This window comes from Montipora foliosa, chromosome 12, assembly GCF_036669935.1.
Source record: "Montipora foliosa isolate CH-2021 chromosome 12, ASM3666993v2, whole genome shotgun sequence".
In the NCBI taxonomy this organism is placed as follows: domain Eukaryota; kingdom Metazoa; phylum Cnidaria; class Anthozoa; order Scleractinia; family Acroporidae; genus Montipora; species Montipora foliosa.
Genome location: NC_090880.1, coordinates 38672205 through 38694485, shown reverse-complemented (window position 1 = coordinate 38694485; position 22281 = coordinate 38672205). Strand labels below are relative to the sequence as shown.

The window sequence follows — 22281 nt, the reverse complement described above, 5'->3', positions numbered from 1 at the left end:
TTGGGAATACGGTGTATGGGACCTAGCGTTTATTTTTGTTTTCTCTGTGACTTAGTTCTACTGCCCTTTAAGTTTTGTAAAGGAGTGTGCAATAAAATTTTAAAAACAACAATAAATACTATCATAAATTCTTCTGTTCGGGCACTTAGACACAAAAAGTCACCCAAATTACAGTCTATCCTGTAACAACTTTAGTTCGAAGCGCGCTCAAAACTAACGAGCAACCCGGCACTTTCAAATGTGCGCGCTCACGATGCAAAACTTGTCTTTTCATTCTTAACACTAGCAAGACATCGGGACCTAAGCGATTTGTTAAGATCACCGATCGTTTCACATGTACCTCCGCAAATGTAATTTATTGCATAACCTGTACTTTATGCAATAAATTATACATTGGCGAGACAGGTAGACGACTAGGCGACCGATTCCGCGAATACCTTCGCGATGTTGAGAAGAATGACAAGGATGCATCTAAGCCAGTCGCTCGTCATTTTAATCTCCCTAACCACTCCAAAAAACACATGGCTATCTGCGGCCTTCCCCTACATCTAGGTACGACGGAAAGCCGCAAGAATCTGGAACAAAAATTCATCTTTCAAATCGGCACCCTTAATCCTTACGGTATTAACGAACGCTTTTCATTTAACTAATATATTCCTATTTTTCACGTTGCAATGTTACCATCAATAGCGTAGCTCCTTCTCGACTATAAAAGCTACACGTAACCTACAATTCCTCGATTCGCCCTGACAAAGGGCTAACGCTCGAAACGTCAGATTTTAGAATCTCTGTACGGTGGCCAATTTACATTATCAACTCCGTTGATAAAACAAAATTTTTGTATACAAAGTTCCTAGGACCGTTAAATAAAGGTTTGCATTGTTTAGTGTTTTTCGATACCTTTGCCATGCCAAATGATGAAGGGCATAGCACTTGACGGAGGTGATGTGTTGGTGACCCACAACGCAAAGGTCAGTTCTGGAGATTTCGAGTTGAAATGAAGGGATCGTACATTGGTTGTTAGATTTCTCATTGTAACTGTCCTTTGGCAATACAAATTGTAGACATCAACAGCGAAGGAACATCCATCTTTGACTCGAGCCTGAGTTATAGCAGTGCAGTGCCCTTACTTATAAACACGATAGGAAGCTTGTTATTTGTCGGCTCTTAAAAGAAATCGAATTCATCCAAGGACGACTAATTAGGTTATGCCTTTCACGTTCACGTTTTTGATGAAACAGCGACGTGGAAAGCTTCCTATCGGCCAACTTCATGCCGGTAGAACTGATTATTCGAGCAGATAGTTCAGTGAAAAAAGTGACAGGCGTACCCCATTCGTATCCTCTCTATACACTTGCCAAGGGCGTTCAACGTTTTACCTTCAAAAGCAATTAATGACGAAAAATTTCCACAAGGTCAAGAAAAATCGAGTAACTCAATCCTCAAAATGATATCAAGTATTCGAAGCTAAAAGCAGATATCATCGAGCAATAATCATAACTCTGCACAGTTTCCGTTCTTTGCATTTTTGCCTCCTCAAGGTTTCGGTCCAGGTCAAAACCCGAAGAGGCAAGACGTGCAGAAAACCTCGCGAGGTGTTTTAGGAGTCACGTGGTAGAAACTCCCAAGGAGAACCAAATTGCTGTTCAGGTTAGCGATTAAAAAATCAAACATTGAAGTAGATCTGATGCAAATCGAGTTGCCTGGCTCAGAAATTAATTTTGTGCGGACACAAATCAGGAACAGGCCGCGAGTGACGATTTACAAGACGCAAATGGGAAACAGGGGCGACATGTTCAGCATATATTAATTTAAACATATCTCAACTGCCTCTCATGCTATCATTGGCGGGGGCAGATGTACTGAAAACTATTACTAGTTTAAGATTCAGTGATGTCCTCAGTCTACTCCTTAAAAAACCCGTACTGTTTTTTTCAATCTTTGGTCGTTTCCGTAGTTAAATGGCAATCCAAAAAGCCATACCGCCTGCAAAGCCTAATTGAACGCAGGTTGGTGTTTAACTGGAAAAGCTCACCCAGCTGCGAATGAATTCGGCCACTATTTAGAACACAAAATTTCCACAAGTGGCAGGCAAATGTGCCGAACCGCAAATGTGTTAAATTTTCCAAATCGAATATGTGGTGATATACACAATTAACGCATCAGCGCCATTTCGTCGTTTCTTGAACTAGAACTGCTATTTAACCAAACGCCTTTGTTGTAGATGAAACAAACTGTTTCGTTTTATGTTAGCATTGCAGTCCATAATACTTTTTGAAAAGCGAATTAAACCAACGCCAGGTGCACAGAGGTCATATATGCATTCTGGCATTCACTGACAAAAAATGTCGATTAACCCAAAAGCGATTTTCAAAGAATGCTTTGATGGGGAGTGCATTATTTTGAAACCCCTTCGGTAATGGGTGTTGGCCCTTTTTTGACAGATTATACTCAGCTCATTATGTTCGGTTTCAATTGTATTAAGTTTATACCGTACGATTATACGACTTGGGAAACTACTATTCTCGTGTCTCTTAACCATCTAGTCGATTTTTCACGCTCAAATTAGGTTCTATCCAGGGCCACCCAACGACCAATTTGTTGAATGTACTATTATACCCCAGTTGATAAAAGGAAATGTTATTAAGGCATTTTCGGGTGTTTTTCAGTGTTGCTGGGAAAATGTTATCTCTCCCTTTTTTCCAGGAAGACACACAAGAAATTTCCCAGCCAGCTAGATAAAATTGTTTGGTTTCCCAGCCAGCTGATCAAATTTATTTCCCAGCTAGGAATAAAATTAATTCTCAAGTTAATTAATTAATATATATGTAAATGAAAGGGATAATAATAATGATAATAACAATAACAATACTTACATTAATAATGATAGTGGAATAAATGACATAAGGTTTTTTAAAACATTTAAGAATAAAAATCAGCGATAAAAAACTTTTGCGACGTTTGGGAGACTCCATGTCTTCATTATTAAGCTAATAAAAAGACTGAGCTAGTGAAATATATACATAAGAGAAGTGTGAAAATATTTTTAAAATTCAAGTTTAAGCTAAAAGCATTTAAAAAATAGTTTGTAATACTACAAATAGAATTGAAACTTAAAGCACAAAATAATCCTGATTGTGTGTTAACTTTAGGTTGCAATCTCCTAATGAACAGCATCACGTAGATTGGGTAGTCGAGCATTGTGCGGCATTTAGAATGGTAGAGTGATCTTGTAATCGGATCTCTATCGGACCTTTATTCTTTCAATTCTCATAAACTCGAAAAACAAAGACCCATTCCGGGAATTGATTAAAACTGATCATTTTCCAGCTTTGAATGTACACTTTAATGGGACATTTTTGCATGATGACGCCATATGACTACAAGTACCAGAATCCTTCAGTTCTCGCTTGTCTCATGTTAATTAGAGCTATTGTTATTTTTACCCCACTGGGAATACAAAATTTAAATATGAAAAGAAAAACAAACTGAATTGTGGTAGTTGTAGTCAAATGACGCCATCGTGAAAATTGCCTGTTGAGAGATATCCGTAATTCTACCGGCTAAATGCATTGTTTAAAGAGCTCCTCCCATCTTAATTTTTATCGCCCAACCTTGAACTGAAAGACAATTTGTTTTGGTCAGGTGGGGTTCATGGATAGATGTCAGTGAATAAAAATTTGTGATACTTAAAACAATCTACATTAAATAGGCCATTTTACAGTTGTTTGCTCTGCGACCTAGCCTATGAATGGCTGCGAGGCTGCCGGTGACCTTGCATTGATACAGTCCCGACTGCTTTTATCATGCAAATTGTGTTGTTGTAATTCTAATTAGTCCGTATTAACATTATAAAAGCATGGAGGTTTGTATCAAAACAGGGTCACCGGCAGCCTCGCTTCCATTCGTAGGCCAGGTAACTTAGCTACAACTGTAAAATGGTCTATTACATCTAAAAACATATTTACATTAATATCTACTGGTTTCTAAATTAACTTGTTCAAAGCACTTCTTATGAAGTTGAACACTACTCTTCGAATTTGCAACTCAACACTCACAATATGTTCGTCTGTTTATTCATTATTCAGACACCTCAAGTCTGAAATTGCTGACTGATTGTTTGATACGACTGAGGTTGCGCAGTCCTAACTGCGCACACTGCTGAAGTTAACTCTTGAGAGGTGGTTTGCTTCACTACGTTTTACTAAATCGTTTGGATATTCCCAGGTAAGAACTATAAAAACTGTCCAAAAATGAATTTTGAGCTGCTGGGATCAATTGCACGGTGTTAATTTCTTGAAGAGTTGACAAATTTGGGTCATCTTTTTTATTTCAAAGCAGGAGCTATACGTAATTAGCTAAGAATATACTAGACAAGCTAGCATGCCGTTAAGAAAGGACCTCCTAGCATGCCATTACGAAAGGACCTCCACTGATACCGATTTATCTTGACATTCGCCAATTTTCTCGCCCTCCGAGAGAATACGATACACCAAAGTTTAGTTGCTGTCTAACTAATACTTCTAAAACTCATCTGATCTGATCAGCGCAGTGTCGAAGAATGACCCGATTGCGTGCATTTTAACGGTAATCCATAGCGATGGATTTCATCGCCATTCTTGGTTTTCCTTGCTGGCGTATTGTGCGGAAGCGTGGTTTGAGAGAGCCATCTCGATCGATTCATGGACAATTAAAACCATCTGTGCAATTTTGGTTGGTAGTTTCATTTTCTCAACTGCCATAATTAAGCGATCATGCCTTTTGCTTAGAGCCTTTATTAAGACATTTTGCCGTTTTATTACGGAATACTAGAAATATTGTCGTCCTCTTTCATAAAAAGCATACAGTCACGAGTTTAGAGGGAGCTAAGAGCAGATAACCGTGTTAGCAACTGCTTAAGTCCGATAAGGAAAACTCGAGATAAAATTGAATCATGGAATTTCTTATTTGGCCCTCGGCGTGAACTTTCTTCAAGAAAGATAAAATTTTGATGACATCGCACCAATCAATCCTATTATAAAACCACCCAAGTCCCATTATCCTGTTTTTTTCATTCATGTGGTACAAACATCTCAGTTTATCAGACTATTGTCTACTAAAAAGGAAATCTGAGAAACCAAAGCAAAGTTTAGCTGTAAAAAGGGTTTGATCAATAGAATGTCTCAAGTTTAAGTAGTTAACACTTTTGCCTTCTCGTCGCTTCTGCAGCACTTGAAGAGTTAACGAAATTACGTATAAAGCTGATTTGTATAAAAAGGTTACGTTGGTCAAAAAATGACAAATGACACCGTTGATCACTTTATGATGGAGGTCTTCCAGTTCGGCGGTACAAGTACTTATCTTTGCGGACTTCACGTGCATGAAGCCTACTAAAGCTGTGGGCACTGTACCGGTGAAGCTAGACCTCAAATATGTGATTAAGTCATGATCAACGAAAGATCACCATTCGGCAGTTTTAAATCACCATCCTTATATCAGTTTCCAACTTTCTAATTAATTCCATTCCCACTAGTCTCTGCAGGGTCTATGGTCGTTATGTCATCATTTTAAAATTTCTTCAACATCATGAGAGATCTTTATACCGTTTACAAAATGTATTCAATTTAATAGCAACTTTAGCTGTCATTTTCCAGTTAAAATTTATTTTACGAGGTACGGATGCTCTCTAGCTTTTTCGTGGTGCCTCAAACGGTACGTACGGTTTCGGAAAATAAAATGACCAAGATGTGAGTAATTAAAAGTGGATAGCTCCCTTTCACTTCCCCAATTAGTCACCTTTTCCGAAAGAAAATTGGCGGACAAGCTTTAAACAAGGGCAGCCAACGAGCAAATTAAGACAAAAGCCTTCGAGAGACATTTCTAGACTCCTTGTAATGTATAAAGGATGTCTGAAGAGATGTTTTTATCACCTAGAAGAATTTGATCTATTCGGATATCTTAGTTGAAAATTGAAGTGTCCGAAAATTTTAGGGAGCGATGCCTTCATTTCAGAAATTGCGAGCTGAACGTAACCTTTTAAGAACTTCCAAGCGAACCATTTGCTTATCCGAAACTGCCAGGTGACCTTTTCAAGTGCCAAAAATTGCAAAAATATCCCTTCCGAAAACAGACAAGGGCCTACTTTTTAGTTAAGAAATCTGTAGCTGTTTGGCAACGTAGAACCGAAATTCTTGGAACAGTTTGACTCTCCCAAACACATATTTCACCGAAGATTATCGTTGGGTGCCCCTGTTTGATTAAACGGTTCAACGAGAATAGCAGATTAAGGTAAGAAGTAAACTAATGCCAACCAAAATGCATGTTAGAGGCCAGGTGACAAGAAAAACGTCCTTGGTGTTGGCAGTTGTTGTATCTATCGCTCTTCTGTTGGATCACTGTCCGTGCTGAGCATTGTGACTTTGTGCGGGATTTCTCGGATCAAGTTGTCAGCAGTTCACATTCTGACTGAGATATCCTTGCTGTCGTTCTTATTCAGGTTTTTGCACACACTCGTTTCGACTTGTAATGAAAACTAATACAAATTTTCCACTTCCAATGATTTTTGAAAAGGGAAGACTGCTTTAAGGAGTGTAAAATTAATTTCTATTCAATTAATCACATTTCTAAACTTGAATCACGAATTTATTTTGAAATATCTTGAACTGCTGAGCAGGGAAACTTCCCTTACGTGATTTACGCATTCTTTTCAGAGCTACTCTATACTCCTTTGGCCTTTGTTGCAAAAATGGGGGAATGTCTAACCCTTGAGTTGAACTGAACCACACATGCTCATAGAGATTGTTTATCGCGATTTAACCTTCAAGTAGCCTGCGAACGCAAATACGTCTGCCTTCGCAGGCCAAACCTTCAAGATTACTGAATTGAAGATTAGGTCAGGTCAGGTAAAAATACGTCAATGATTTGAATGACTACTGACGTCAAAACCTGTTATACGTGCTGTTAATTGCCATTCACTTAAAACGAATAGAGATAAATCCTCACTGAGTAGTGTGCGACATGCTCAGAAATGGCCTTCGGACGAGGGCGTTGAGCATTTAAAATTATGCGTGGAGATTTGCATGGGTTATCTCCTTGCGTCGGTTACCTTTGTAAAACCTAATCTAAAGGCGATCAAAGCAGAGAAGTATCTAAATTCTAAGGAATCCAACCGATAACCTTTACACCACAGTTCAAGGGCCCCGAGGAATGATTTTTGGATAAAAAAAGGGTACTCAGTAATGGTCGAACATTCATTTAGCAAGTTAACGTCCACCGACCATCACTTTAAGCAGCGTTAAATAAGCAAATAAGGGCAATCCTTCTCCCCTTATTGCCTTTTTTGGTGAGTGTTTGTAGACCTAAATTGAAATATTGTGTGCAGTTTCCTTCTTGCTTTGCATAAAGAAAAATGCTGGTTGAATTTTCTCAGTAGTAGCTCTAACGTGCAGCCTGCTAGAGAGATTTGGTTACTTTCGTTAAGCTGTTGCTTAGGGTGGGTGGGTGAGTGTGTGTACGCCGCATGATATATGCATATTCATATTCATTTTCCTAGGCAAATAAGTGAATAATGTTAGATCCTTTGTCCAATTTGTTATATCTTCGCTGACTCGGTGATGCATTTCTAGTAAAATTGTCGCCGTAATGAGCACGCTTCTTTGAAAAAATAAATACTTGGCCCGCTTACAAAGGAAAATAATGCCTCTTTGACCCTATTGGCAAGTTGCTGGCATTACAGTGTAAAAGGGTAAGCCGATAAAGTTACTGTAACATTCTACAATGTTTAATTTGGTAAATACTCTGATTCTTTGGCCATCTCAGTTTTATCAGAAATAACACACAAACATTTTGAAATTTATTTATAAATTATGTCGTGTGTAAATAAATTCTACGGGTGCATTGATCTTAGAGTAATTTTTCAAAGCACTCGTTGTATTAAATCTTTCTTTCCTTACAAAGATAGACTTAGCCGTGACCAAATGGCTAAGATTGTATATAGAGCTGCCTGTTGGGACTGCGATGATTTTTATATCGGAAAAACTAAAAGACGATTGCATGACAAGAACTGAGCATTTTAAAGCATTTATTAATGGTCATCACACTTCGGCTCTTGCGGACCACGTTACATCAACTGGTCACGATTTAAAATGGGATCACTTTGAAATTTTAGCGAAAGCGCTATGTCATTCACTGCAAAATAAAGGAGACACTACTGATGGAAGATTTAAAGCCGACCTTAAATGAATATGTCAGCAGCGAAAAGCTGTGCCTTTATTAGTTTTTGTCACCTCTGCCGGTTACTTAATAGTTCATAGTTAATAAGTTAGTGATCCTGTATATTTAAACTCCAATTTTGTTAATAAACAGTCACTTCTGAAGATGTATGCAGAAGAATACGAAACGTCAAGTAAAAGATGATTTCAAGTATGCGTTTATATCTGATGTTTGTCACCGCTGTTTGTGTGTTATTTCTGTTTATTTGGTAAGATCTGCCATGGCATGCTGTTGTTGTTTTCCTTATGGCAAAAATCAGCCTTCTGTTCGAAGTATTTAAGCCGCTTTCTGAATGACTGCAGGTTTGAGTTCAATAAAAGCAGTTCAGCAGTGCATGGTGACCATACACAGTTGACTGTGCAATGGGCTTTGACAGCAGCTTTATATTGATATAACCGGTGAATAGTCCAGCTTATAAACAACCAGATCTCTTCATTACCTAAATCGCATTCTAACTGCACTCAACGGGGTCGGTTCTCCTTTATTTTGACGAAAAGGACATATTTTGTTAAGATGAGTGTTTAATTTCTGGGACATTTACCGGAAATAAAAATGCTATTGTAGATTTGTGTTTCCGTTAGGTAAAACCTTTGCGTTGGTACAGGCCGGCTTAACCCTGCAGGGCTACCATACAAGCCGTTTATGTACCTTGTTTTGAAGCCGGAGGAAATAGAAGTAAAATGACTTCAACATATCAACCCGGCGTATTTCAGAACCATGGATGCGACACAGTTTCTTCTCTGTACGTCTTGTCAGTTGACAGTTTAATAAAGTTCGCTCAGTGTGTTTTGTTTATTTATTCTTTTGGTAGGCGGTGGCCAACTCAAAAGCGTATGCTACTTTGGAAACCACACACACAATTGCAACTTACTTGAGTTATTTAATTATTCAGTAAAACCTAACTTTCATAACTTTTAATCAATACACCTCTTTTGTAAATAGTGTGAAATAAAAATGAACCATGGGAGCAAAGCCACACACGGTGCAGTTATTAACATCTTTCACCAAGCGTATTTCAACAATGAAAGAAAGAATTGGCTCAATAGCACATGCAATCGTTCCAAACTGAACACGTGATATTTTGCGTATACGGTAGTCAGGGATTACTTTTATTGGCATATGGCTATGATATAATGACCTCCGATTCTTCAGGACCCAAATAACTGTTATTCTGCCGCACTCAGTGTAGTTGTTTCTGTTTTTCTTTCTTTGCTTGCTTAATTACAAACTGGTCAATTACACACAATTTGCAAAAAACACCTTCGAAGAAAAAAATTGTGTAACAAGCCGCTCAGTCGCATTAGTTTCAATAGTTAACAACGCCAACCAAATATCCAGAGTGATAAAACCAAAATGCATTCGGATACGATGTTGTCAGTTTTATTGAAATCCGTTTTAACAAAATTGGCTACGAAATAAGATATTAAAGTACAAGTCCAGTTATCTTTTCTTAACATAAATATAAGCTTCTTCCTTTTTCCTATTTTCCGGAAACAAAGATTTCCGAATAAGGTAATAACAGTATACTGCGTCACAATGATCACAGATACGTTAAGTACTCGATAATGAAAAGACTGCAGATAGTATAATATCCTTGTTAAATGAAGATATGAATTAAGAGGTCCTTCGAGCAATGGCCAAGATCTAATCTTCATTTAGACTTTAACTTGGATGTTAGCTAACCTGGTAGGCTCAATAGCACCAAATTAAGAGATTCAGAGTCTATCATGTAGTTTCAAAGGAAAAACTGAAAAATTTGTAAGATTCTTGGGACAATCACTCATCTAACAGTTGACTGTTCACTGTTGATAAACCATTACCGTGTCCCCGAATGAAAATAACAGACCCGTCGCGTGGTTGTTAGAGGTGTGGTTAGCGCAAATCACTATCCTGTGGTTACCCCCAATTACTTTTGATAGCGCTTATCTACAGCACAGCGACTAATGCAGTGGATAGCTCTATCCAGATTTCAGAGAACTTGAGCAAGTTGTATACTTTTTTGATCATATAAAGATATAGTCTTGCGCGAAAGATAATAATGGACAACCGAAGATGGTAGTTGCTTTATTTCTGATAGGATTGTCATCAAGCTTTGATCCCGCTGACGTCAACGGGCGTGAAATGAATAAATTAAATTAAAGCTGTTAAGCTATAGATTTACGTGTGAAATCCGTCATCAACATGCGTGTGTGCTCAAAATGAAGCCTTTCTTGCCACGATATGGTTGATAACATATCCATCCACCATTATGAAGCAACTTCTTTTGTAAATCTTATTCTCTTTTTTATTCTGAGGCAGACATTACATTATCACTGACGATTAGAGCGATTAGAGGTAAGACTTTCATGAATTATCCAAAATCAAAGTAGGGGGGTTCCTGCATTACCATCAAGATTGATGGGTTTCGGCAAAGGCTATCAGAATTTTATCATAGTTTTAAACTGAGTGGTTGCTCGGTCACTTGGCCTACCATCGAAAGACCGCCTCGAGAGACTTCAATGTAAGCTTCAATCGGATTTAAAAAATGAGACTTCGCTATATCAGTCAAGTAGATAGTATAATTTTCACTTGCTGTTGAATTGATCCATGCAGTAATGGAATACCAATATCACATTCAACGAGACAGCGAGCCCGAGCATTCTTTGAAAAAAAAAACACTAATCAATGTTTGCTTTGTAACAGTGAGACTGAGGTTGCTGTTCGTCCTTCTTTCTAAGTGTTTTGTATACTCCGCGAAGTTCCCCACGTTCTCGCGAAAAGTTATTAAGGGGTACGAGTGTGGAAGCAGAAAACGTATGAACAAAAAAAAAACCGGTTGATTACTTACTTATGCATGCATTTCATGAGTAGGACGTGGTGTTCATTCAAAGTTTGCCAAAAATCGCGCTTGACGAAAGAGAGAGCAACGCGAACGACAGTTAAATCTGTGGTAAGCATAGTGTTAAAGGTGCCTATTTTTGCGAGGGTAACGCGTGCCAGTGAACTGATAAACTTGTGGCCCTCAATGCGTCCCCCCTTCCTCTGCTAATGCTCCGTTTTAAGGGAAATCAAAACTACAGCTACACGGATCAGACTGAGGAAAATCGCCGAAATCAGCAGACGTCAATGGGATGAGACGGAGATCGAACTGACGTCCTCCAGCTCAGAAGGCTGCGTACTAACCGAGTGAACTACGCCTGTCTTTCTGTTATTTAAACAAGCTTACCAAAATTCAGACGCAAAATTTGATTACATAATGATTTTATTTTATATTCTCAAGTTTGTCTGTCGCAGATGCTCTTTATACTACTTATACTACTCTTCGTGCCACGCATGCCTGTCGGCAAAATGATGATGTTTTTGCGGAATATTCAGGGCTATATTGACCTTTCTTTTGCGTGGCTCCAACGCAACTGATATGATTCCTTCGCACGGCTGTGTTTGTGTGAACGTCGAACATTTTAGCTGAACATTCCTACTTTGTTTAGGCATAAAGATGATCTAAATATAGTAGCCTTTTTGGTTACCCAGGGAGAAAACAGGGCACTAAAAGAATTAAAAGAATCTGCCCTGGCGATCGCCGCTTAAAACTTCCCTAGCGGAAATGAATTTTAAAAACTCAGTTTTGTATCAGAATGGTCGCTCCTTCCGGTTGCATTCAGCAGACAATAAAAAATTAAAGAGATTGCGTCCAAGGACACCAAAGGAATTTACAATGATTCTCAGCAGGCTTAAGTCGGCTTCCAGTTAATCGCGCTATCTTGACGACTTTTAAAGAAGCAAAAAGCCCCACTCATGTCCTAGCAGATTACTTTTTTTTTTCTTAATAGTATTTATTCCAGCAACGGCTATTTACTCAATGGTTTTGTTTCGTTACAAAAAGTGTCGAACGACTTAGACATTAACTGAGCTTTACCGTTTTTTTGTGTGTCAAACTGAGGAGGGAGCAACAGTAAATCTAACAATGCACAATATTTCAGTTTTTGGTGAAATTTTAACCAATTAATCGAAAAAAACGACATTTGATGTGAGAGCATGCATTCTCAAACTTCCTACTCACTCGGGAATTTTAAGCAACCATAACACCTAAAAGACTTTGTTTACAAATTTCCTTAATTCCTCAACCACAGACCTGTATTTTGACCTCCAAGTCCTTAAGATTGTTACATTTCTCACAGATTTGTTACAGTTTTCTCTTAATATCTCTTTGGACTCACTGCTTGGTGAGATTAAACATGGGGATGCCCTCAGTATTTGACACGATAACCACAGCACTAAGTCGCAAGTAAATATCTTGGTGGAAAACTTGTTCTTCAGTGGTATGACCATGCAATTCAACGGGAAATGTAGGTCATTGAAATAGAGGAAATAGCAAATACATAACGGTTGCCACCCAATCTTGACATGGATCACACACCCATCTTCAGAAGATTAAGTCGAGGAATTTGCAGCATTTGGATCAAACTTAAAATAAATCCTAATTCTTGTGATTAATGTCCATTGTCACGGTAATATTGAAGGATTATTCAGTTAAGTGTTAAGGGAATATAAACCAATTTAAAAGAATCCCATTGGTCTTCGTCCTTCAAGTTACAGTTCTTTTTAGATTCTTTGACAGACACTGTGATGTCACCGCAGTAATGTCACCGCGGGCATCATATCAAGGCTGCCCCCTCAAACTGTTACCCCTGTCTATTCTGTAGGGGGTTAATGGTCCCAATAAAGCATCTTAGCCATTAGATGCTACTGTATTTCTCGCTAGGAATGAAATCAAGTCGTTTCGGCTTAACAGCGTCAGAACAGACAGCTTGTTACTCCGTCAACTTACCTTTAGCAATAGTCAAGTTTGCAGCCGATCGGTAAGTGTATTTATTTATAGTCAATTTCCGATTTTCTAAACCGTAAAAAACTTTTCGTGTTAGCACTTCAACCGAGTTCGCAGATAAAGTAATGAATTTCTTGCTTATTTCAAGCAGTCACCAATCTAGACCTCAGTATGCTGTTTTCCCTTTCAATTTGAAAGCTCGGAATTTTGGTGCATCGTGTTTTTATACTTCTGAGCTATTCAATCATATTTTTGGCTTGTTACACTCAACACCTTCAACTAGCCGACGCCATCGAAATGCAGGAAAGATGATCAATTAATTATTATAGTAGAGAATTTGCAAGGCTAATTTTGAGTTTACTCTCTTGAATTCTCATCCCTCGAGCATCACTTTGAACGTTGCATTTACTTTGCATGCATTCAAAGAACATATGGTCAAGACCCAGAGTTTTTGCCCCCCACACGAAGGCAGCATGAAGGAAATAACCACTACTGGCTTTTATCAATTAAATTGCATGTGGCGAACCCGAGGTGATAAGCTAGTTTAGTTGTTCATCTTTGTAGAGAAGGAACTGCGCTTGAGGTGATTAGCTGCACGTAATTACCGTCGATTTTTTTTCAGATAGCTTATCGTCAATCAATCTGACTTGTAGCTGCAGAAAGTACATTTAATTTGGAAAAATACATTTCATTAAACATTCATAGTGGACACTGAAATGTTAGAGACGACCCACATGTATAAAAAGTGGGAAGCGGTCGATGCCTTAGTAAAGGTTTGGAGATTTCGAATTGGATATTTGCTTGAGTAAAGCCAACTGAGTATTTTCCAACTGAAGGATTGAAATCTGGCCGATTTACGCATAAAAGAAATCTAACAGTTATTTCCCTATCTGCGTATGAAAATGGCACTTTCTTTCATAGTCTTAGCATCAATTTTCGTCATAATTTTTATTATTTTTATTATGTTATTAAATAACTCATGTTTAACTTCAATTCCTAATTTACCCACACTTTTCGATTCATCGAAGTTTCCTTGAGTTTAACGCATTTAAAATCTTCCTGATTGTTCATTGCAAGTCAAGTTTTATTAAAGGGTTATTTTTATTATTTCGCACGCATTGCAGCGACCGCGCAGAACAATCATTGTATATAGGAAGTGTTAAAAGCATTTGATTCAAATGTAAACACTTGTAAACCTTCTCTTTCCATCTAAGACAACTCATCTTTACTACCGCTTTTAACTTATTAGATTGCTAAAAGTATTTATTCCATAGATTTGTCGACGTTTCACTGACGAATAAGCATTTCCCAAATCTTCTAGTAGCCTGATTTTATCTATCAGCACTTCTTTCGAATTGTGCTAAACAGCGTTGGCCTTTATTCTTCTTAGTGTGAAATAAGGAACGAATATGAGCGGCGTGGCCAGGAAAAACAATGTTAGTTGGCGGTGATAGTTTCATTTTATTGACCAAACTTCACAGTTCTATCTCATGATACTAGTAGCAATGCTCAAGACCATTTTTTTAGTATTTACAAACCTAGACTAGTCCAAAGTTCAAATTGATTCACGGCTACTTCTGCCCCTTAATAATGTGCCAAGTCTTTAACCTAAGTTTTTTAGCGTTTAGGCTAAAAACATTTAGAGCATGTTTCGTGATTCTTGTAAACGGGTATTGCACCATTGATTCTTCCAAGGTAATAAACACATTATAGAACTGTTTAGAAGGCTTCTTACAGAGAGAGGTCAAAACCACTAGGGTTCAGTGTTACTGAAAACATTATTTTGATACTTTCGACCAATTCATTTCTTCCCACCTTTGAAACTGAACCTGTGACAAAATCAGAAGCTTTCTTCCATCTTCAATTTGCTAATCCTATAATATCTCCGATATTGGCACATCTAAAGCTTTTAGTAGCGATTATTTTGAGACTTGAATCTTTGATCTCACTCTCGCCGTACGATGAATACACTGGCAATTATGTAATTAAAGTGTTGTGCTCTCCTAAAATAACCATTTTGCACTCTGCGGGGTTTTCCTGGTCTAATTATCGCAACAGCATTATTGTTTTGCCTTCCTTTGTTTCCACCATCATAGGTGCAATTTAACAACCCTTATACCATTGTTCTTTAAATTTCTCTTTTCAGCAACCGCTATTGATTCGCCTTTTCTTTTTAAAATCACTGAATCGGGCCAGCTTGAAAACAACTTGCCGATTTATTGATGAGCTATTCCCAGTGGAAATTACCTTCGTGGGGGCTTGTGCAGGCATACTGTTAAACAATGTGTAATTACAAGTTAATCTCCAAAGGAAAATACGAAGCATTGGTCACAAAGCACAAGCTTTACCAGCCTCACGGTGCGGGCGAAAAACCTTCCGCCCTTGTCAGAGTCGTCAGAGGTTACGACTTGCAAAGTTAGGTCTTTAAGTTTGTCTCAGATTCCTCGATAAAAAAGCGACGATTCCGGCATGCTTCAACTGGTGGAAAACTTTAACAAAATGGGTTGATGATTAAAGTTGTCACTTTGAGTCTTGCTCTTCGTGATGGCACAGTACTTTGGTTCACAAGATTTCGTCATAACATAGTTATTACGAATATAGTTAAAATTCCTCCCGCCAGTAAAACGTTGGAACTGTATTTTATATTCGGTTAAAGTTATTGGTACACTATCGCAAAGAATTGCGGCTGCCAACAACTGAACAGACGACGACGTGGTTAAGGAAAATAAATTACATAATTGTATGGCACAAAAATGGTTGTAAGTAAGACGTCACTTGTCTCCGTTAACCGTCACGAGGCTAGATGACAAACCTGCAACCTTTAATTAAAAGATCCCGGCTATGTCTTGCATGTGTAAAGAATACTTTTATACCCTGAATACAATTGTTTACCTTGGTTTACTTGACAGTTCTCTTTGGCCCCCAGCGTGTTTGTGTTGTCGAATAATTGTAAATTAGTTGCTTTGTTCAAAGTCAATCTTTGAGGACAGAGTTAACTAACCTTCGGAACTGAGACGTTCCGTTGTTTGGGCAGATCAATCAACTCGTTGACGGTAAGATTTGATGTACTCGGTTCTTTTAACGTTACTTTGTAGGCCACGATGTTCAACAAACCAAGTTTCTCTAAAATTCGCCAGTGGATCGCACAAAACTGAATCGAGACGTGCGCAGAAAACAATTCTGTCAGTATCACGCTACTGGCTAAACGGAACCAGTTCTGACCACTGAAGTTCGAGAGTTGGATGGCGTTGTCAGTAATTGACTACAGAAATGTCATTATCATACAGTACGTACTGCAGTCAACATAATGCAAGCCTGTGTAGCTCCGTGTTTGAAATATTTGTGTGGGTTGAAGATACTTCCAGACTTCTTCCTTAAGCTTCTCAGCTTGGGTTGAATAAGCCGTGTGTTACCAACACCTTGCTGTTCCCGGCACTTTTTACGTTTCTAATTATAGACCAACAGCTTTTTAAGTTCGAAATAACCATGAAAAATTAACATTTACCTAGCTAACTGCATGAAAAAACTATTTTGAAACTTACATTTTACATCTGGTCTGGCATCGTTTGAATTCAACAATTTTAAGCTTGGTCATCAGAGGAAACGCGATCAGGAACGTCATTTTTTCGTTGTTTCAGTTTTTCGATTTCATCCTGTTAATCTTTGAGTTGATTGAATTTTATAGCTATAAATGGCGTCGACTAACAAGATTATGCGAATTTTAAAGGCTACCTTTTCAAAACTGCAGTCTGTGCGCTAACAAAGGGTACATCTTTAGGAATTTTACAGTTTGGCACTGTTTCCTTTTGAGTGTCGTGGCTGCTTAATTGCGAGAACTGTAAAATTTATTGCCAAAAATCAAAGTAGAGGATAATTTTGTCAACTTCAACACTTATCCTGCGGAGCTCATTCAAAAGAGCAACTGATTTTAGTCTCTAGTGTACGCAAGCGCATGTGCCGGATTTAGCCTTTTCAGTTGCCATGAAATAATAACGGTATAACTTGAAAGAAATTCTTATTCAGTAAATTGGTTTTAATGCAGTACATTTTGCTTATTTTAAGTGTGGATGAGGCAACTGCCTACAGAAGCCACTTTAAAATTGTAAGTTGCTATTGGGGGAAACCTGATGACAAATATGAATATCTAATGCAAGAAAAAGTATCTGTCAGTATTTTGATTCAGTAATGGACCTCTGACGCCTGAAAAGGGTACTAAGTTTTTAGCGGTCTTTTTGAACATTTATTAGCTCTCTCCAGTTTTTCTCAAGAATTTTTGCTTTTGAAGATATATTTTCAAGTATTGGAAATGAGTAAGTCAATCATTGATGCCATATGGAATCTCAATAGTACCACTCTTGGTAACTGTAATGTTGGAGATACAGACAATGTGTTCAAGGTTTGTTAACAACGAATGAAGAGTCCGAGCTAATTTTAATTAAATACTAAGGCCCCCTATGAAATCAATTATTCCGTCTCTCCAAGAGACTTGCCCGCTGAAGCATGTAACTGGCAGCTATGAAGGGACAGAAGGGGTTACTTCCCTGTGCATGTTTTGTTCTAACATTTTACGACGGTTTTACCCGGTTTCTACTTAAAATCTTATGCCTAATTTACCGTTTTTTAACATGGAATCTTGTTTTGTTATTGCTGTTTTCTTTTTCATAAGAAAATAACTTATTGGCCATGCACTGTGTATTTTGGCTTTCAATTATCTCAATGCATTACAATATCCATGATAATATTAGAACATTAGTTTCGATTGTCTCCTGGAGATTCATTCATGTCAGTCGACCGGCCGATATTCTTTTCTCAGTTCAATTAGCCGGCTGATCACTGCACGTTTATATTTTTGTCACTGTCTGTGGATAAAATGTCAGATAGTGGCCATACGAATGAAAGCTCTTCAGAACTACAGTGAGCCTGTTTGTTTTATAACGTTTCTTTTGTGAACGCAAAGTTGTAGTTTGTTATTTCTGGAGGGTCAACTAGTTAATGGTGACCTTGATTAATTTTCGTGTCTATCTCACAGGTTGCTTTATTTTTCAAGGCTACTATCTGTACAGTGGGCGAAATGAAATCAGGTTATCTATCACACCAGGAAGTGTTTTTTTCTTGCGGTTTTCCATTGCTAGCGCAAGTTCTCTCTTATCACCAAAAGATAGTCATTATCCCCTCACATTACCAGGGTTGTGCTCTCCAAGCACGTCCTTGGGACGATGTTGCTTAGTTTCTAAGCATAATAATTGATAACCGGAAGATGAAATTCACAAGATTAAGAAGTGTTTCATAGCCTCTTTCATTTCAAGACAATTTTCTATCAGTCTTTCAGGGAAGATTCGTTTTTAATTCAGAGAATGTAAAGTAAGATTTTGTAAGACGTAGATTCGTTTTAAATGAGTGTATAATATATGTGCGTGTGTGTGTGTTTACGTATTTAAATTCAGAGCCTATCTTCGAAGCTTTTTCGGTTAAGATTTAATTTTAGAAGCTCTGGTGTGTATTTTTACATTATTTTCTCATGGTCCAATTTTAGAATACTGATACCCGCTTTACACTCTGCAAACAGTCCGATAGAAATATCATTCTCGAACAAGCCTTTTTAGTTAAGGTGTATACTGAAATGATGCAGTTTTCCTTCACTTCATCGTTAGGTTTGTTCAGTGTGGATTACATATAAAGCTATTTACTACGGATAGGTCGAATTGATTGCGCTCTTGACCATAGTTTAGACAACGGAAATTCTTGGGTATCGTGAGAATGACAATAATTACGTTCTCACTTTGCACCTTTTTATGGCCCTTGCGGCTCTTGAGAATCCGTTTAATTCATTCTTAATAGCGTGTGTATTTATTGGGTAACTTCCGTTTTGAAAGTATAAATAGACCTCCTGGTGAGTTCTTATACTTATAGCCTTTTGTTTCAGAAAGTTCGCTGTTTATAATTTTGCTAGCTGCGGTGAAGAGCATTTAAGAGTTCTCCGCTAGTAATACCAATTCTAGAATAAGATCGCAGGCGAAATTTTTTTCCGCCAAAATTACCAAAGGAAAGTCAAGGTTCGTTATTCCTCCCGAGTATGCTGCCTCTTTGCACAAATGAAGACACATCGTGTCGTCAAAGGCCGTTTAAGATGAATTCTTTTCATCTTAGGGCACCCGGGAAGATTGAATGCCTTCGCGTGTGTTGTTTGAAGAACTCGTTAAAACTGATGAAGTAATGCTCTGTGCCTTCTTGGTGTTGACTGTTGTTAAATCGCCGCATAGCCTTTCTTCACTGACCCTTTGAACTTCATGGTGGGGGTTGAAATGCACTGCGGGGCTTTTTAAACCCAGCAAATATTGGAATGTGATACGGCAGTTAATATTTAATTTTCCTTACTTGCTCTCAATATAAATGCTATGAATTTTTCTTACATCAAGAATTTGCTCTGAGGAACCTTTCAAAGTGTGAGAACGTTTATTCTGAAACAGTAGCTATAGTTCGGTGAAAAGGACAGCCAGCGCTAAAGCGTTTTCAGCGTTAATTCATTCCAGAGGTAACTAGTTGTAGACAATTTCATTTAATTTGATGATAGCATTATGTATGGCTTGGACTCTCACGGATGCAAAACGATTAAGGACGGAATGTTGTCTTTCAAGGACACTAATGGTGTTATCGCTGGGATCTTTTTCAACCACTTAGTCGTACAAACGACATGAATGGTGATAAAAGAATAATTGACTCCAGGCCATTAACTTATACTAATAACTTTGTTTCTTCTTGTCTCAAGGGTTTCTTGCTGAACGTGAAAAATGTTGATCGCTCGACTCTGCTGTTTATTCGTTGGAACAACGTTATGTTTTGGAGTACCATCCAATTACAAAGAGCAATCCTCTAAAGCTGAACGTTCAGATCTATTTAGAGCTGCGGAACAGAGCATTTTGAGAAGACTGGGTTTTCAAACTCGTCCTAACCCGACAAAGGGATCAAAAGGAAAGGTACCAAGATTGGTGCTTGAAATATATCATAACCACATCAGTGACCCCGAATGGATGTCGACCAACTTTAGATACAGAGGAAAGTGGACCAATGCCAGCACTATCAGAGCTTTTCACCATGAAGGCGAGTATTTTCTTAAAATAAAGTAAAAATATTATTTCCTACAATATGCTGGATTTAACTGTATAACTAGAGAATAATACTCAATAGCTTTGACTTGTACTGCCCTGTCACAAAAGAGGATTCTGGTTTAAAAGTCATATGATTCACATAAAGCGCAATGAAAGGCCGTGGGAATGTAAAGATATAACGCTTTGCAAGGGAGCACTCTGTAATGTGAAAACGTGCAGTGCAGACACAACGACCAATGCAGTGCAAATCTATTTAGCTTCCTCCTGTGGTCATCTCGAAGACAGGTTTTAGCCATATGTTCACAGGGACAATCCTTGTTCCGAAATTTCAAAGTTTGGCATCTGCTAGTTATTATCACTTCAGTGGAAAGACATAAATGAATAAATAATAATCCACGTCGCCGTTTGTTTCACCGGCCGTACAGGCTGCGTCTAATATGGAGGTGGCCCTAGGGTGCCATCCCAAACTACAAATAATAACTGATTAAGAAACGCAAGGGCTAAATTGTAGAACAAGATTTCTCCACTCCGCGGTTTGTTACGGCTCTTTGTCAGGTGGTATTTGAGAGTATTAACAAGATCTTTGGTATGTTGCCCTTTCACGCTGTAAGGCATTTTTTTTCTTACTGTTCATTTATATGTTGCGTCCCTTTTTTACCTAAGTGATCCGGCATTCAAAGTGATCCTGGCTTTCCTTTACCGGTGTTTGCTCTTCATTTATTTGTGAAAATGAAGACCCCTCCTCTTATTTCAATTCTTTAGGGTTCAAGTTGTTAATCTTTGCTCATCTTTATTTGTCAAACAGGCGACCTTCTCCCATCCCCTGCAACACAGTTGCCTCCGAACCGATGGAATCTCTTTTTTGACACTTTGTCGCTCCCAAATAAAGAAATATTGACATCTGTAGAGCTTCGCTTGACATTTTCAACGGTAAAGAACTCTTCCAATGACTCAGTGTCAAACGGACAGCCGAAAAGGGTAAACGTATACCAAGTGGAGGTCCCGGGAACAGCTGGAAAACCTGCCATCACACGGCTAATAGACACAACACTAACGGCAGGTCATGGCACAGTAAGCTTAAACATTAAACAAGCGGTTCAACACTGGTTACAACACCCGACCAAAAATTTTGGTCTCGAGGTACACTTGGTCACAGAAGCTGATTTTCCGGTGGCTCATATAAACAATGATGAGAATGACGCCGCAATTGACAACAAACCGCTTCTTCTCACTTTCAGCCACGATGGAACTGAACACGTTTATCACCGTCGTACGCGACGAAATGCGGGTGATCTTTCCGAAGATAAGGAGGGAAATTTTTGCCAAAGGCATCCTCTATATGTTGACTTTCTTGAAGTAGGATGGAACGACTGGATTGTGGCACCTCCGGGTTATCAGGCGTTTTATTGCAAGGGTGAATGCCCTTTCCCCATAGCAGACCATCTAAACACCACAAATCATGCGATTGTACAAACCCTCATGAATAGCGTTAATTCAGATAATGCTCCACCAGCCTGCTGTGTACCAACAACACTAAATGCCATCAGCATGCTATTCATGAACGAACACTCCAAAGTGGTGCTCAAAAACTACCAGGACATGGTGGTAGACGGTTGTGGGTGCCGTTAGATTGAGCCAGGAATGTCCGCTGGAATTGTATACAACCCTGTACTGCTAAGGTACTCCTGGTGCTTGAGATGTTAGACCGTGGCTCCTCCAGCTTTAAAATCCAGGCCATTTTCATCACCTTGAAGACAATGAATCAAAGCTTGTTTGAAGCTACAATGTACAGCCTTTCAGCAGTTACATAGGTCTGCTGTGAAATACAAAGAGACCAAGTCAGTACGATTGCACATTTATCAGTTGGATAATTTATATAAATACGTCAAAGAACATAACGACCTTTTAACTGCCAGAGAAATTATGGACGGTTATAAAGAGAATTTTGATCTTCCAGATCAAAGATAATAAATAGTTTGATATAAAATAATTATAAGTAAGCAGGAGTTATCTCGTTCCATACCTGTTCGTTAAGACAGGATAGATATCTTCAGATATATCTAGACACGGCAATGAAGAAAACGTTCTTTTGAAGTGATAAAAGAAGACAGTTTTACAAGA

At 38.4% G+C, this 22281-nt stretch overlaps 1 protein-coding gene across 12 annotated transcripts in view; it reads left to right on the top strand.

Annotated features, from left to right (window-relative positions):
- The window catches only part of LOC137980313 (bone morphogenetic protein 2-like), a 52360-nt gene extending 30079 nt beyond the window's left edge, over nt 1–22281 (top strand). For 3 of the 12 annotated variants that reach the window (XM_068827722.1, XM_068827721.1, XM_068827720.1), the window contains 3 exons: nt 4089–4227; nt 19821–20152; nt 20966–22281. In XM_068827722.1, coding sequence (XP_068683823.1) covers nt 19843–20152; nt 20966–21789 — 1134 coding nt within the window. In that variant the 5' untranslated portion in view covers nt 4089–4227; nt 19821–19842 and the 3' untranslated portion in view covers nt 21790–22281. Of the gene's footprint in view, nt 1–4088; nt 4228–6140; nt 6268–10439; nt 10585–12854; nt 13089–16000; nt 16341–18977; nt 19108–19448; nt 19587–19820; nt 20153–20965 lie in introns of those variants that run through there. The other 9 variants (XM_068827726.1, XM_068827724.1, XM_068827730.1 and 6 more) reach the window with 8 other exon arrangements.